At 43.3% G+C, this 12,424-nt stretch overlaps 1 protein-coding gene across 1 annotated transcript; it reads right to left on the bottom strand.

The window, feature by feature from the left end:
- Positions 1 to 1,388: 1,388 nt before the first annotated feature.
- atp6v0a2a (ATPase H+ transporting V0 subunit a2a) lies at positions 1,389 to 12,420 on the bottom strand. Its single transcript, XM_017410722.3, has 20 exons — positions 11,354 to 12,420; positions 10,940 to 11,018; positions 10,678 to 10,775; positions 9,863 to 10,000; positions 9,632 to 9,729; positions 9,418 to 9,544; positions 9,232 to 9,314; positions 9,050 to 9,143; positions 8,766 to 8,978; positions 6,686 to 6,836; positions 6,447 to 6,586; positions 6,207 to 6,364; positions 6,040 to 6,130; positions 5,841 to 5,959; positions 4,492 to 4,702; positions 4,302 to 4,421; positions 4,106 to 4,222; positions 3,849 to 3,966; positions 3,566 to 3,737; positions 1,389 to 2,297 (listed from the first exon to the last, which is right to left on the bottom strand). Exons 1-20 carry the CDS (start codon positions 11,462 to 11,464, stop codon positions 2,195 to 2,197), a joined length of 2,541 nt encoding a protein of 846 aa, XP_017266211.1. The 5' UTR covers positions 11,465 to 12,420; the 3' UTR covers positions 1,389 to 2,194.
- Between the last annotated feature and the right edge of the window lie 4 nt (positions 12,421 to 12,424).

The raw sequence follows: 12,424 nt of genomic DNA, 5'->3' as shown, positions 1-12,424 counted from the left end.
TGTATGCTTTTACTCTGTGGGCCAGAAGCTGAAAAGTTTGGAAACCATCCATCTACCCATCCATCCATCCATCCATCCATCCATCCATCCATCCATCCATCCATCCATCCATCCATCCATCCATCCATCCATCCCTGATGATCCCCTGCACTCATGTTCAGATCCAGCCTCTAAAGGAGCTCAGTTCATGATGGATAGTGCTCCATTTTGTTGTTTTTTTCTGTCTGGGTGTGTTTGAGATCCTCCTCATGCATTAAGACACATTGCATGCATAAGACACAGACCATGACTGTGTTTCACAGACGGCTGCAGAGATGTTGTTTGATCAATTTTTTTCAAATAATTTTTAAAGAAGACACTGAAAAGGGTGCTTTTTACAGACAGCTGTTTCAACATGGAGCCCAAAAAAGAACCTGTTATAGTTGGCAGTTTTTATAGATTCATCCAAAAAAGTTAGAAGTTTTTGTTGTGTTTTTTTATTTATTTATTTTAAATCCACATGCTAAAGGTAAAGTTTGGTCTTAACTAAACAAAAAAACATTTCTCTGGAAATAACAGGGTTCAAGAACCAGACCCCCCCAAAAAAATGTGAAAGATCTTCGTAAAACCTGGAGAATTTTCAGTCACCACAACAAGAAAATTAGTCTCTTTTGAAGCATGAAAGGGATTAGGAACGGCTTACGAGTTTTGCACAGTCACGTGCTTCAAGATGATTAAGATTTAATTTAATTCATAACATCCTGATGCACTAAACTGAACTAAATGAGTAAATAAGAACCTGCCATCTGCGGCGCTGTAAGTTTTAACCACCAGGGGCGCTGCTGCGTCTAAAGCTGATTTAACCTGACTGAGCTACTTTTAAATTATTTTTAGTTGTATTACTTAAATAATTTCAGGTTAATACACCAATAAAAACTAGAAGGTGCCTTCATTAAAATGAAAAAATAATACAGTAAACACAACAAACAGAAATATTTACAACAGGAAGTAGCTAACTTTAATATACGTATAGTTGGTGCATTAATGACAGAAATGTAGCTTGTTTTATTTTGTAAAAACTGCAGATTTAATCAATTAAAAATGTATTTATGTTGAAAACTTTTATTGTTTTGCCTGCAAATGTATTAATTTTGTAACTTAATCGCTCTTTTTTTTGGTAAATATTTTGAATAAAAAGAAGTAAAATTATGTCAGGAAAACACTCAAGTCCATGAAAACTGCAGCTAAGTGCTGTGGATGATGTGTAACTTTTACTTTCCAACAATAAAAAGGTCATTTTTAATTCCCACTGTTACAACCTTGTTAGTTTTGACTCTCAAACAGGCATTAAATAGAAACATCGGAATAAAAAATTAAAGTAAAAAACAGCATTAGAGCTTAAATAATAAAGCAACAAACCATTTCTTTGCTTGCCTTTCTCAAAATGTTTATTTGACACATCCGAATGGTAAAATATTACTTTTGTACAGACAATAATTTAGATAAATATCATAAACAAATGCAGTAAGCAGAAGAATTAAAGAAAGACCTACTGTAAGGTTTCCTGCCCTTTTCTGGAGCATTTAATAATTGTTTTTACTGATTACAAGGAAGGGTAAATAAGTAAATACACAGATAGCAAACAGTGAATATTTTCATTTGGCATCATCACAGTCATTAGTGAAAACATTTTATTGTACAATCATTTCTGCAAAGTGCTTTATGAAAAAAAGCCTCACAAAAGGGTTTTATTTCTACTGTCTTCAAATTTTGATGTCTGCAGCTTTTCTTTTGTCGCACGAAGGAGTTAAAAACAAACAAAAGCATCCTCATATTGGAAACAGATCTCCATGGCAATACATCAGGACGCCCTTTGTCGTCTACCTGTTTAAATGTCACGCTGTAAAGCCTATAAAACCAGTTCACACGGCACGATGCAAATTAAAACGATGAACTCGCCGAGCTGGTGTGACAGGAAAAGCTAAGCAGATCTTACGTATCAAAAAAAAAAAAAAGGAGACATTTTTTTTAAACCTCTGGACCGTCAGAGGTTTGTGTGGTAAGGCAGTCAGCACGGCCGAGGAGAACCATCGCGGTGAAAAACGTTGCTACAAGTTTCAGTTCAGAGTTTTCAGGGTTCGTCGTTCGTCGTTGTGCCGGAGCGGACCGGTCCGACTCCACGCGTGGAAGTCCTCACCCGACCGCCACGGAGGGCTCAAAGCAAAGCCTCCTGCTCAAAAACGGAGGGCAGGCGGGAGAAGTCGAAGGGCGCGAACTTGACGCCGGCCCCGTGGTAGAACTTGTTCTGAAACTCCACCCTGAGATGAAAACAGCGGGGTGAGACAAAGACACAAGACACTTTATGACGGGGGGGGGCGCAAACAGAAGGTGATGAAATATGAGCGTACGGTAATCCTGTCAACGTTAAAATGTTGTAAGTCAACGTGGAAGTCTGATTTGGTCGTTTATGCCACAGAAAACACAGCTCAGAGTAAAACTCCTTGATATGGATAGATACTGAGTCAATTTTCTGGAGGGACCTTTCAGATCTTTCTGTTGTTGCTCATTTAGATATTCTGAATTCATTTCAAGCCATTCTTTAAGGCCTTTCCATCCACGAGAAGTCACAAAGTCGGCTCTCAGAGTGACGAAAACTGCGTCATTTTTGTTTGTATCGCAGCTTCGTCCTGCCCTACACAACACAAGGCCCGCCCGGACCGAACGGTTTCTCACAGGGGGTTTGCGCCAAGTGTCGTCTGATTGGTCAGAAGTTGTTTATGAGGAAGAAGCCGGTGAGCTTTAATGGAGCCATTTTGCTTTTACTGCTCCGCTGAGAAGCAGCTGGAGGCTGGTAGAAAATACAGCCGACTGTTCCTGCAAAGCCTAGAAACTTACGAGTTTAAAAAGACCGCAGAGACACAGGCGGCTCTTTGTTGCTGTTCTGGCTAGGAGGAAGTGCACCTCGGGCCTGGCGGCGTCGGGACACGTTCCTTTCGTTCGCTCGTTATTGTGCACCGTCAGATTTGCAAACGGCGAGTACTGTCCGAGTCTGTTTAATAAACACGTCTGGTCGCAGTGAGGGAAGCAGAAATCTGTACAAGGACAGGGGAGCTGAGGAGCCGACGAGAAGGAACCTGTTTAACGCCGCAGAAGGAGGAAGGAGCTTCCAGAGAGTTCTGATCTGAGCGTCTCGTGGACGATGAAAGGTGTGTGTGAAAACGAACGGCTCGCCAGCACGTGACCGCGAACCGACTTCTTATGGAGTATGAAGGAGCCTTGAGTCTTTGATGGTTTTTCTGTGTCTACTTTTGTTGATTTAGCGTCTCAAACTGCTCAGTTTCTGTCTCAGTCCAGATATTTTGATCCTCGTACATGTTATTTTATGTTTCCGTTAGATCATTTTGCCCTTCTTTGTTCTTTTTTTTGCCTAATTGTGATGATCCCTTTTCTTTGCAACACATTTGTTTTTTGTATCTGCCTGAGATTTATGTGATGTTAAAAAAAAAAGAAGTGCCATATGCTTAGGTTTCTTCAAAAGAGCAACATTTGCGAGCGCCCTGTGAAATCAAGCAGCCCTGAGACTCACCAGTGAAGTCGGAGAGCATGGAGAAACGCCGACAAGCCTTCCATCACCAGCAGGATCGACACGGTGAGGGCGGCGAACAGACCGAACACGGGCACCAAAAACGCTACTCCGACCCTCGTGGTGATCCTGAGACCCAGGCGCATCACCATGGCCCACAGCACCTCTGACAGCTCTAAAACCCGACAGAAACAGAGCACACAGAGGCGAAGGGGTGAGGCGTTTTCAGTCGGGAAACGAGGAAGAGATGGCAAAAGGAAAGGGGCATGAAGGCCGCTGCTCTTACGGGCATGGGCCAAGCTGAGCGCCCAGAGACGCAGGTAGGATGCAGTGTTGGAAATGCAGCCCAGACAGTACTCGATGGTGTGGATGGCCTGGTGCAACAGCACATCTGCAAAGTCAAACTGCAAAACAGCCCAAGAGATATTACACTTTATTAACCCTCAACAGAAGACTACCTTTCCTTTGTATATTCTGCCGTGTAAACAGCTCAGGTAAATAACAGAAATGAACATATTGGAACATAAATAAAAGAGGTGTGACCTGTTTGGGAGGAGCTTCTCTGCCGCTCAGTTCGTCCACACCCTCCTCTTCATCGTCGTCGCAGGTAGGTGTGATGGAGCCATCATCCTCACTCACACGCCTCACCCTCTCATAACCCTGAGGCGGAGCAAGGGAAAACTGAAATGAAGCGCTGAGAAAGGAACGAAAAGAAGGGAATGCTCTCCACTGGACTCACTCTGCGTCTGCGCAGGGCTTTGCCGCCGCGGTACAGCCAGTACAGGTAAAGGGGCTTTCCCAGCAGCAGCACGGGGACAGCCATCACGGCCGCCAGGAGCAGGAATATCTGCAGCCCGGTCTGCGGAAATCAAACGTTTGAAAAATCGACGCTCCAACGAGAACCACGACTCCACGCGGCGAGCTCCTACCTGTCCAGGGTAGAGGGGAGTGACGTCCTTCCCCTGCATGACGAACATGTTGATGAAGTGGATGAGGATGCTGGGAGCCTGGCTGGAGTGACGCGCGCTGAACGCCAGCCACTTGTAGAGGATCATGAAGACCAGGTACCCGAAGAGGCAGAGCAGGAAGAGCAGCTCGGGAAGAAACACCAGATAGACGTTGAACTTTTGTTGGAAGTGCCTGAAAGGAGAAAAAGAAGGATGAGGACTTAAAAAAAAAGCAGTAAAACGGCAGAGAAATATTGATTGGATCTCCCAAGGGGTTAAAAAAAAAGTCAATACAGAGACAATTTTCCCCAAGCTGTAAATAAGTAATGAAGGTACTAAAAGTGACATCAGTCCAGGCAGGGGGAAGAGTCGGATTCTGAGCTGTGATGCTGATATTGTGCTGTAAACAACAAAAAAAAAGCATTAATATTTTTAGTTTATTTTCAGATATTCACGTTTCCTTTGTCTGCAGTTCAGTTCTAGGCTGCTGGTAATAATAATCATTTAGGTCTTGTCTCAAAGTGGGTCATGCATTCAACTGGCCCAGGTTATTAAATACTGCACCGCAGCGCCGCGACGACCAGCCCAGGATGCCTAATAATGATGCATTTAGAGACAAACTGGAAATAATTGCGCCCATCCTCCAGCTGGATACATAAAAATAAAAGAACGCCAAGAATAATGCAAGTCTGAAAGTCAGGATATAAAAGATTAAAGTAACACCAAAAAGGCTAAAAGATTTTTGCCTTTTACTGTAAAATCTTGTTCTGATACAGAGAAGTGACAATAGGTCTCAAATCAGAGTGGGATTTGTTTGGTTGACTTTTTATGCCTAAACAGAAGCTCTGAAGCGCTGAACTGTGATTATTTTATGTCTACTTTAAGATTTTTAGAGGCTTTTTAATAGGATCGATTTCCGGGCACTAACTGGTTGGCTGACTAGAATCCATTTCAGGGGTTGTTTGTTGTTTCGTGACCAAACGTTTACAGACAAATATCAGCATCCTGTCTCTTTCCTGAGCATTGTGTTGATATTTTACCTTATCGCTGGTCCTCTCTGCCTTCATAGAAATCTTTGTTTTCTAACGCCTGTCCAGCGAGGTCTGTTGCTTTCTAAACGTCTCAAACTTTGAGTCTCGAAGCTTGAAACGACTTTCAGTTTTTTTATATAACTTTTTAACACAATTACAAACCTGTTTCTCTTTAGCTTGCTTTCTGCTCAGCCTGAACAGCCGAGGCTGATTTTATATGTGCCAAAAAGACAACACTGCCAGATACCTAACAGAGCATTATTGAATAGGTGAACAAAGGTGAAGCCTGAAGTCCCTTACAAGTGGTTGAAGACACTCAGCACCACTCCGAAGCTCATGTGAACAACACCAATGATAACGGACATCTTCATCTTATACGAGTTGAGGAAAGACAGACGATTCACGGCCATGTTCCATATCTGATCAAACATCAAAAAGCATCTTAGTAAAAATAACACGAGGGTCTGTAATGACTGAAGGCGTGAGCCCGTTTACTCACAGGATCAATGCCAAACGGGTACGGTCCACTAAAGACGCCGCTGACATTCGGGTCTAACGTCAGCAAAGCGTTTGTTTGGAGTGTTTTGTTCCTGAAAAAGAGCGCGTTATAAAGCCTGAATCGTCCGTTGAGCTGCTGCTGATGTTCGCATTTGTGCCGATACTCACGTCCAGTGCTGATTTGTGAACATGGCCTTAACACTCCACCCTGAGCCAAATAAATTCAGAGACTTGGAGAAGCAGTCATTGTAAATGAGTCCAGTGTAGATGGAAAACAGCCCCATCATCAGGATGATGTAACGCCCGTTGAAAAACGTCGCCCAAATCTGTGATTTCGACAAGAACGTGAGCATCAGACGAAGCCAACTTCCACTAGTTAGAATTAATAATTACAAATATTACTCCCACCTCGTTACTGGAACGTTTCTTCTTTTGCTTTTTCTCTGTCAGCACCATCCACAAGGCAAAAAGACTCATCACCGCCCCGTGGCCGAGGTCCCCGAACATCACGGCGAACAGGAAGGGGAACGTGACGATGGTGTAGGGAGCTGCCAGCACAAGGAGCGGACAGAACATCATCATCCTGACCGTCTGCAGTGCGAATAAGGTGCACTTCACTGCCCCTTGGAAAAAAACGCGGGACTTACCTGGGCTTACCTCGCGGTAGTCCCCCACGCCGTAAGCCTCCACGATGCTCTGAAAGCCGCTCGTGAACTTGTTGGTTCTCGAGAGGGTCGGAGGCATGTCGCTGCTCGGGATGCGATTCACGAAGGACGGAACGGTGGCGTCTCCTTTTCTCTGGTTGAAAAAAAAATGAATGATCATGAGGAAGTGAAGGATTGTTGTAAAACTGGCACACGGGTTTATGTCAGAAAGTAATTTTTATGTTAAAGCAACAGTTCAGCTCTTTTAAAGTGGTGTTCTGCAGGAAGGTTACGAATGAGTAACATCTAGTAACCAAATACATTAAACCAGAAACAGAAAACATGGACGCCTAGTTATTCATACGGAGTAATCACACTTTTATTTTTTATATTATCTTCCAGGTGTTGAACTTACGTCCAGTAAGGCCTGCAACACAACCCGCTAATCATTTTTCTTCAAGAGATGCAACACATTAACAGAGAGGAACGCTCTGCGCCTTAAATAACAACACAGGACTCTGTTACTCAGTACTCAGGTTCTGCATTAACGCTGTAATTTAAATCCTGCTGAAGATTTATGCATGTCCTCCGTGACTCTTTCTGACTTTATCTGAAATGTAAAGCAGAGTCGGACCACAAGGTGATTTTAAATTGTGCCCAATTAAATCTCAAGTGCAGCTTTTTGAAGCACGAAACCAGCGACTCCTTCACTGCATCTCTGTGTGGCTCATTATAAATAAAACAACAAACGCAGACTCCGAGGACTGACAGAGAGGAGCATTTTGAAGCAATCAATCATCTCGCAGGCAGCTCTGACAGAATATAAATCCTGTTTTATCGCCATCATTGACTTCAGACTTCCCTCGCTTCATCTCGTTGTCAGACAGCTCTTACTGACAGCCGAGGCTGCGTTTCTCTTGGAGGACTGATTTTCCCTTCAGCTATTTCGATTCGTTCGTTTGTTACTGTGTGACTTGATTTTTTTACAGAATAACTTGAGTATAACTGAGTCAGTAGTAAAACATCAACTTCCACTGAACATTTTGTAGCTTCGCCCTCTTATTCCTCTCCACGTCGTCGTGCTGACAGTAAAATAACTTCCAACCTTTAAGGAGACAAACCGATTCTTTAAATAAAGGGAGTGGATTTTATGCAAAGATTGCCATTTAAAATATTAAAGAGCGTTAAAACAATACTTTTCCCGACAGAAGTCATTAGAAAAGATCAGCGGAGTCCAAACTTTTTGACACGTGGGTCAGAATTGTCATGCTGAAAATACACTCTGGCCATGAAAAGTTGGAAATTTTAATTAAAAGCATGTATTGAGAATTTCATTGACATGTTTGGTCATTTTTTTAATTCTTAGCAACAATGTAAACACATAATATTATAGAAAAAGGATAATCTGAAGCATAAAAAGCCTCACAAACTATTAAAACTAAGAACAAAAGCTCTAAATTATTTCAATTTGTTGGAAATATAGTTTTTTGTTTTCTTGTCCTTGAAAAGTAAATTTTTGTTTATTGTCTGGAGCAAATATTATGAGTCACTTTTCTTTTAAAACATGATTTTCAAAGTCGCTCTTCTTCTTCTTAAAAACTGATGAGAAAAATTTAATGCCACTGAGATACATATAAATGCTTTTTAATGCATTTTTTTGCTAAATCTATTTAATGACTTCTAATATTCATTAATGCACCTTGATCTACTTTGTCAATGAGCATTTTCTTCTTTAAAAAGACTCCATTTAGACAAGTTTTATGAATGGTTACCTAAAAGTTTACCTTTTGGTAAAGTTAGTAAAGGTTTGTGGTCCTTTTTTAACATGAAATTAGAATAAAAATGGTTAATTAAAAACAAAAAACTTGGATTGTACTTAATATTTAAAGGTTTTTTCCATCCGGTTTTCTGTTAAACCTATAAATTATAAAATTATCATCTAATAAATTTGCAAAATAAGGGGTCCATCTGCATCAACCTTGTGGGACAAAATGATACCGTAGTTAAAATGGCTCCTGTCTGTTTGGACGCCCCTGAAACAGACGTTCAGCTTTATAATGGAGTCCGCCCCCACCCTACTCACCGAACCTTCTTCTAGCGCTCCTCTCAGGTTTGCCAAGTCGCTGACGGGACACCAAACCTCGGCGATCAGACACTTGTTGGTAACGTCAAAGCTGCACAGGTTGAGGATGTGATAGATGGCCTTCATCTTCTTAACCTGCACCACCCAGGAGTAGGCCGACTCTGCCGCTTTCTGCAGGACCTGCCTCAAGTAGTCCTCGGTGCGGTGAAGCACCTGCAGGGAGACAACAGTTACTGCTGAGGTCATACGTGCGTGTCGTGTCCCCCAGAGGACTTCCGTCCTACGTTATTGAGGTCCTGGATCCGCGTTTTCAAGCTGTCCAACACGTCTGCTCGCTCCTCGTCGTTCTCAGGGTGCGGATACAAGTGGCAGTGGTAACTAGGGGAGAGGAAGAAGGAAAAAGTGAGAAGAGAGGAGGGTTCATGAGGGGCTGAGAGTTGAAGTCGGACGGTGAAAGCCAACTTACCAGTCGCAGATTTTTTGAACTTTCTGTCCGATCTGGTCGCCCCAGAAAGAGATGAGAAACACAACACTTTTGCTTATTTCTCCCTGAAATCACAGAGTTCGGAAAACTTTTAACTTCCTGTCGAAACCAGTGATGGAGCGTCGTGAAATGTTTAAAAAAACAAACAAAAAAACCAAGTGAGCTCACAGTGTCGAGGTCAGCAAGGCTCTCGTCCACTTCTGCGTAGCTGAGGATTGTGTAACCTTTACACACTCTCCACAACATGCGCTCAAAGGCCTCCACCTTCACCCGCTGGATGAGACCTGAAATAAAACTGCACACAGGAGAAACCAGATATAAGGTCGGGGATGTGTTTTCGAACCACACGACGGCGTAGTGGACGAGTGACGCCGAGGCTCACCCCAGCTTTGCTCCAAGTCTCTGCATCCCGGTGCATCCAGTCGCCGAGTCCGTCTCCGCGGCGGGGAACTCTTCATACTGGGGGCCGAGAGCCTCGTGCTGGTTATAAAAAAAAGGGAAGGGGCTGATGTTAACTGCCCGTGCACGGCTCTTGTACGCAAACTGGGACTGCAGGTCGGTGAAGTACGCCGACAGCACCAGAAACAAGCAGCCAGACAAGAGACGCACTCACCCTGGAGCGGCTGTGCATGAAGGTCCGCGTAATCTTCAGCATGTGCGTGTACTCGATGAGCTCCAGGAGGTTCCGCTGAAGCTTCTCCTTGTTTTTGGCCACTTCGCTGAGCTCCATCTCCAGCCTTTGGAGCTGCTCCTGGATATTACAGGGAACGCCAGCGTAAGTCCGAATACGGTAAGAGCGGCGCATCTTTAAAACCCAAAGCTACATTTGCACAACTCATCTAAAAATGTCTATAACTAAAACTACTAATAAAGTTTTTTTTTGCTTTTTAACACTTTATCTTGGAATTCATAATTGTAATAACAGCTACAAACTTATTTAATGCCTTGTTATTGTTTCCCTAACATTAAAATGGTGAATAAACGACAAAAACACTTAATAGTGGCAATGAACCATCACCCATATTATCTTTTAAAACACCAGTACTGGCCCAGAATTTCAGAATCGGCGCACTTTTTTCAGGCTACAGTTCATCAACGGTGTTTACTAGAAAAGTCCAGCTCAGATCTTCCAAAAATTAACAACAAACTTCTCTAAACTGCTTCTTCGTGCTTTGAAAGCAGCAGTAATTGATGTACACAAAGACAAAAGCTGTGAGAAAACAAATAGTTATTTTTTAAGGTAGGTTTTTCCCCTTCAGTCTGTAAGGTAATTAAAAAAAAGAGTGGAAATCAAGTTTAAGTCTGACAGACCAGGATTATTTTAGAGAAACCAGCTTAAAAATCTGAATATAAGTGTAAAAGCACAGATGCAAACAGCTGCATTTGTCCAACTTTAAGGTTAAAAACGGGTGCTTTTTGAACACGTACCATAATCTCAAGAACTTGTCTGGGCGGAGGAGCGAGTGGGCTCTCGTCCTCCTCTGGAACAGCTATTCTAGCCTTCTGGATCTCTCTCAGAAGGTAACCTGCTCACAAAGAAAAAAGACAAAAACATCAGCCAGTAGTGCGGCTTTTTTTTTCTCCAAGACAATCCCTCAATCAGCTTTGCTAAGACCCAATCAGCTGGGAGGGGGGACCACAGGCGAGGATTTGATGGGCGCCCAGGTGGAGGGGGGGCTGCTGTCCTTACCCAGAATCCTCTCCATCTCCTCGCATCTCTTGATTTCGCTGACGAAGCGCCGCTGGAATGAGCTGACACTTGGGTTGAGCTGAAACCAGAGGAGCAACACAAATCAGGGTGGCCGCTGACAATACATGTGAAAATAATTCAACTAACAGCCTGAAATGGGGCTCTCTGTTGACCTGTGGCAAAAGAGCTTCATTCTACTGCTTGTTTCCTACGGTCAGCTCATATAAGGGGTTAAAGCTTGCATAGATAGATAGATAACATGCATGCATAATGAAAAAGAAAATGCAAAACAAGGGGGTTTTGGTGGAAAATTCATGCATTAAATACTTTTCTCCTGGTGATGGAGTTTATCTGTTTGGAGAGATGAGGGTGTGCATCATCATCATCATCAGCAGCAGCATCATCCCTACTTACATCTCGGAACTCGACCAGCCCCAGCTCCCCGAGCTCACTGATGCAGTCATATTCCGAGCCGGACTGCAGGAACAACTGCGCCAAGCACATCTCCTCGCTCCGAAACACCATCTTTGACGAGCGGGACTTCCGCCGATAATCTGGCGTTAGCCTCCTGATCCTCCCGGAGCCCGTTCAAGCTAAAAAACACCGCATGGCGGAATAAGAAAATTAAAAATAATTCAAGCCCCAAACTGCCTCCCTCCCAGGATTAGCGCCTGTTAATAATCTCTGGGTCATCCTCAGCTGCGGTTCGGTTCGTTTCCCCCCTCGGCTCGGGAACAAAGACAGCGGAGTCTCATTTTAGCGTCGGAAAAAAATAAAAAAGGAGACAGAGAAAGGCGTCCTCCTCCTGCTCCCGTAGCCTCCTCTTTTTTTTTTTTTTTTTACCTTGTTACACCTGTCATAACGGCGCACTACCACCGCGCGAGGCTAACACGCCAGCAACAAGCTAACTAAGAAGAACATATAAATTGTCGACCCGCCATGTTGACGAGCAGCGCTAACGGCTGCGTCTCGCGACCCCGGTCAGATTTACGCCGCGCGGGCCTTTATTCGCAATTGACACAGATCTCGCCCGCGGGGTTGCCAGATAGCGCCTCCTCTGCGACAGCCGTCGATTCAGAGCGCCATCGCGTTAGCTTTGCGGCTAAATGGACATTTATCTGAACGTGAAGCGGCCTGGTGAGAAAAGACGTCATAGCTTGAATTTGAATTCGCCATCTAGAACGGCTTTATCGGCGATTTAGTACGTTTAAACAAAATGCAGTAAACTAAACAATAAAATAAGCAAAAATTTACATTAGAATCAGTTTTATTTGGCTGCATAGTGAATCCGAGTTAATTTTGACTGAAATAAACCGGTAAAAGCTAAAACTAAAACGTTTTTCATTTCTTTATTTTAAATACTTTGCCCCTTTTATGAAACGGGGGTTTAGCTCACCAATCTGGCAACCCAATTCCATGGCATAATCTGACCGACCATTTGATCTCACCTGATAAATGTCGATTTAAAAGGTGCTTTTAAAAGTA

Source organism: Kryptolebias marmoratus, linkage group LG14 (genome assembly GCF_001649575.2).
Source record: "Kryptolebias marmoratus isolate JLee-2015 linkage group LG14, ASM164957v2, whole genome shotgun sequence".
Lineage (NCBI taxonomy): Eukaryota > Metazoa > Chordata > Actinopteri > Cyprinodontiformes > Rivulidae > Kryptolebias > Kryptolebias marmoratus.
This window is presented reverse-complemented; position numbering and strand designations above follow the sequence as displayed.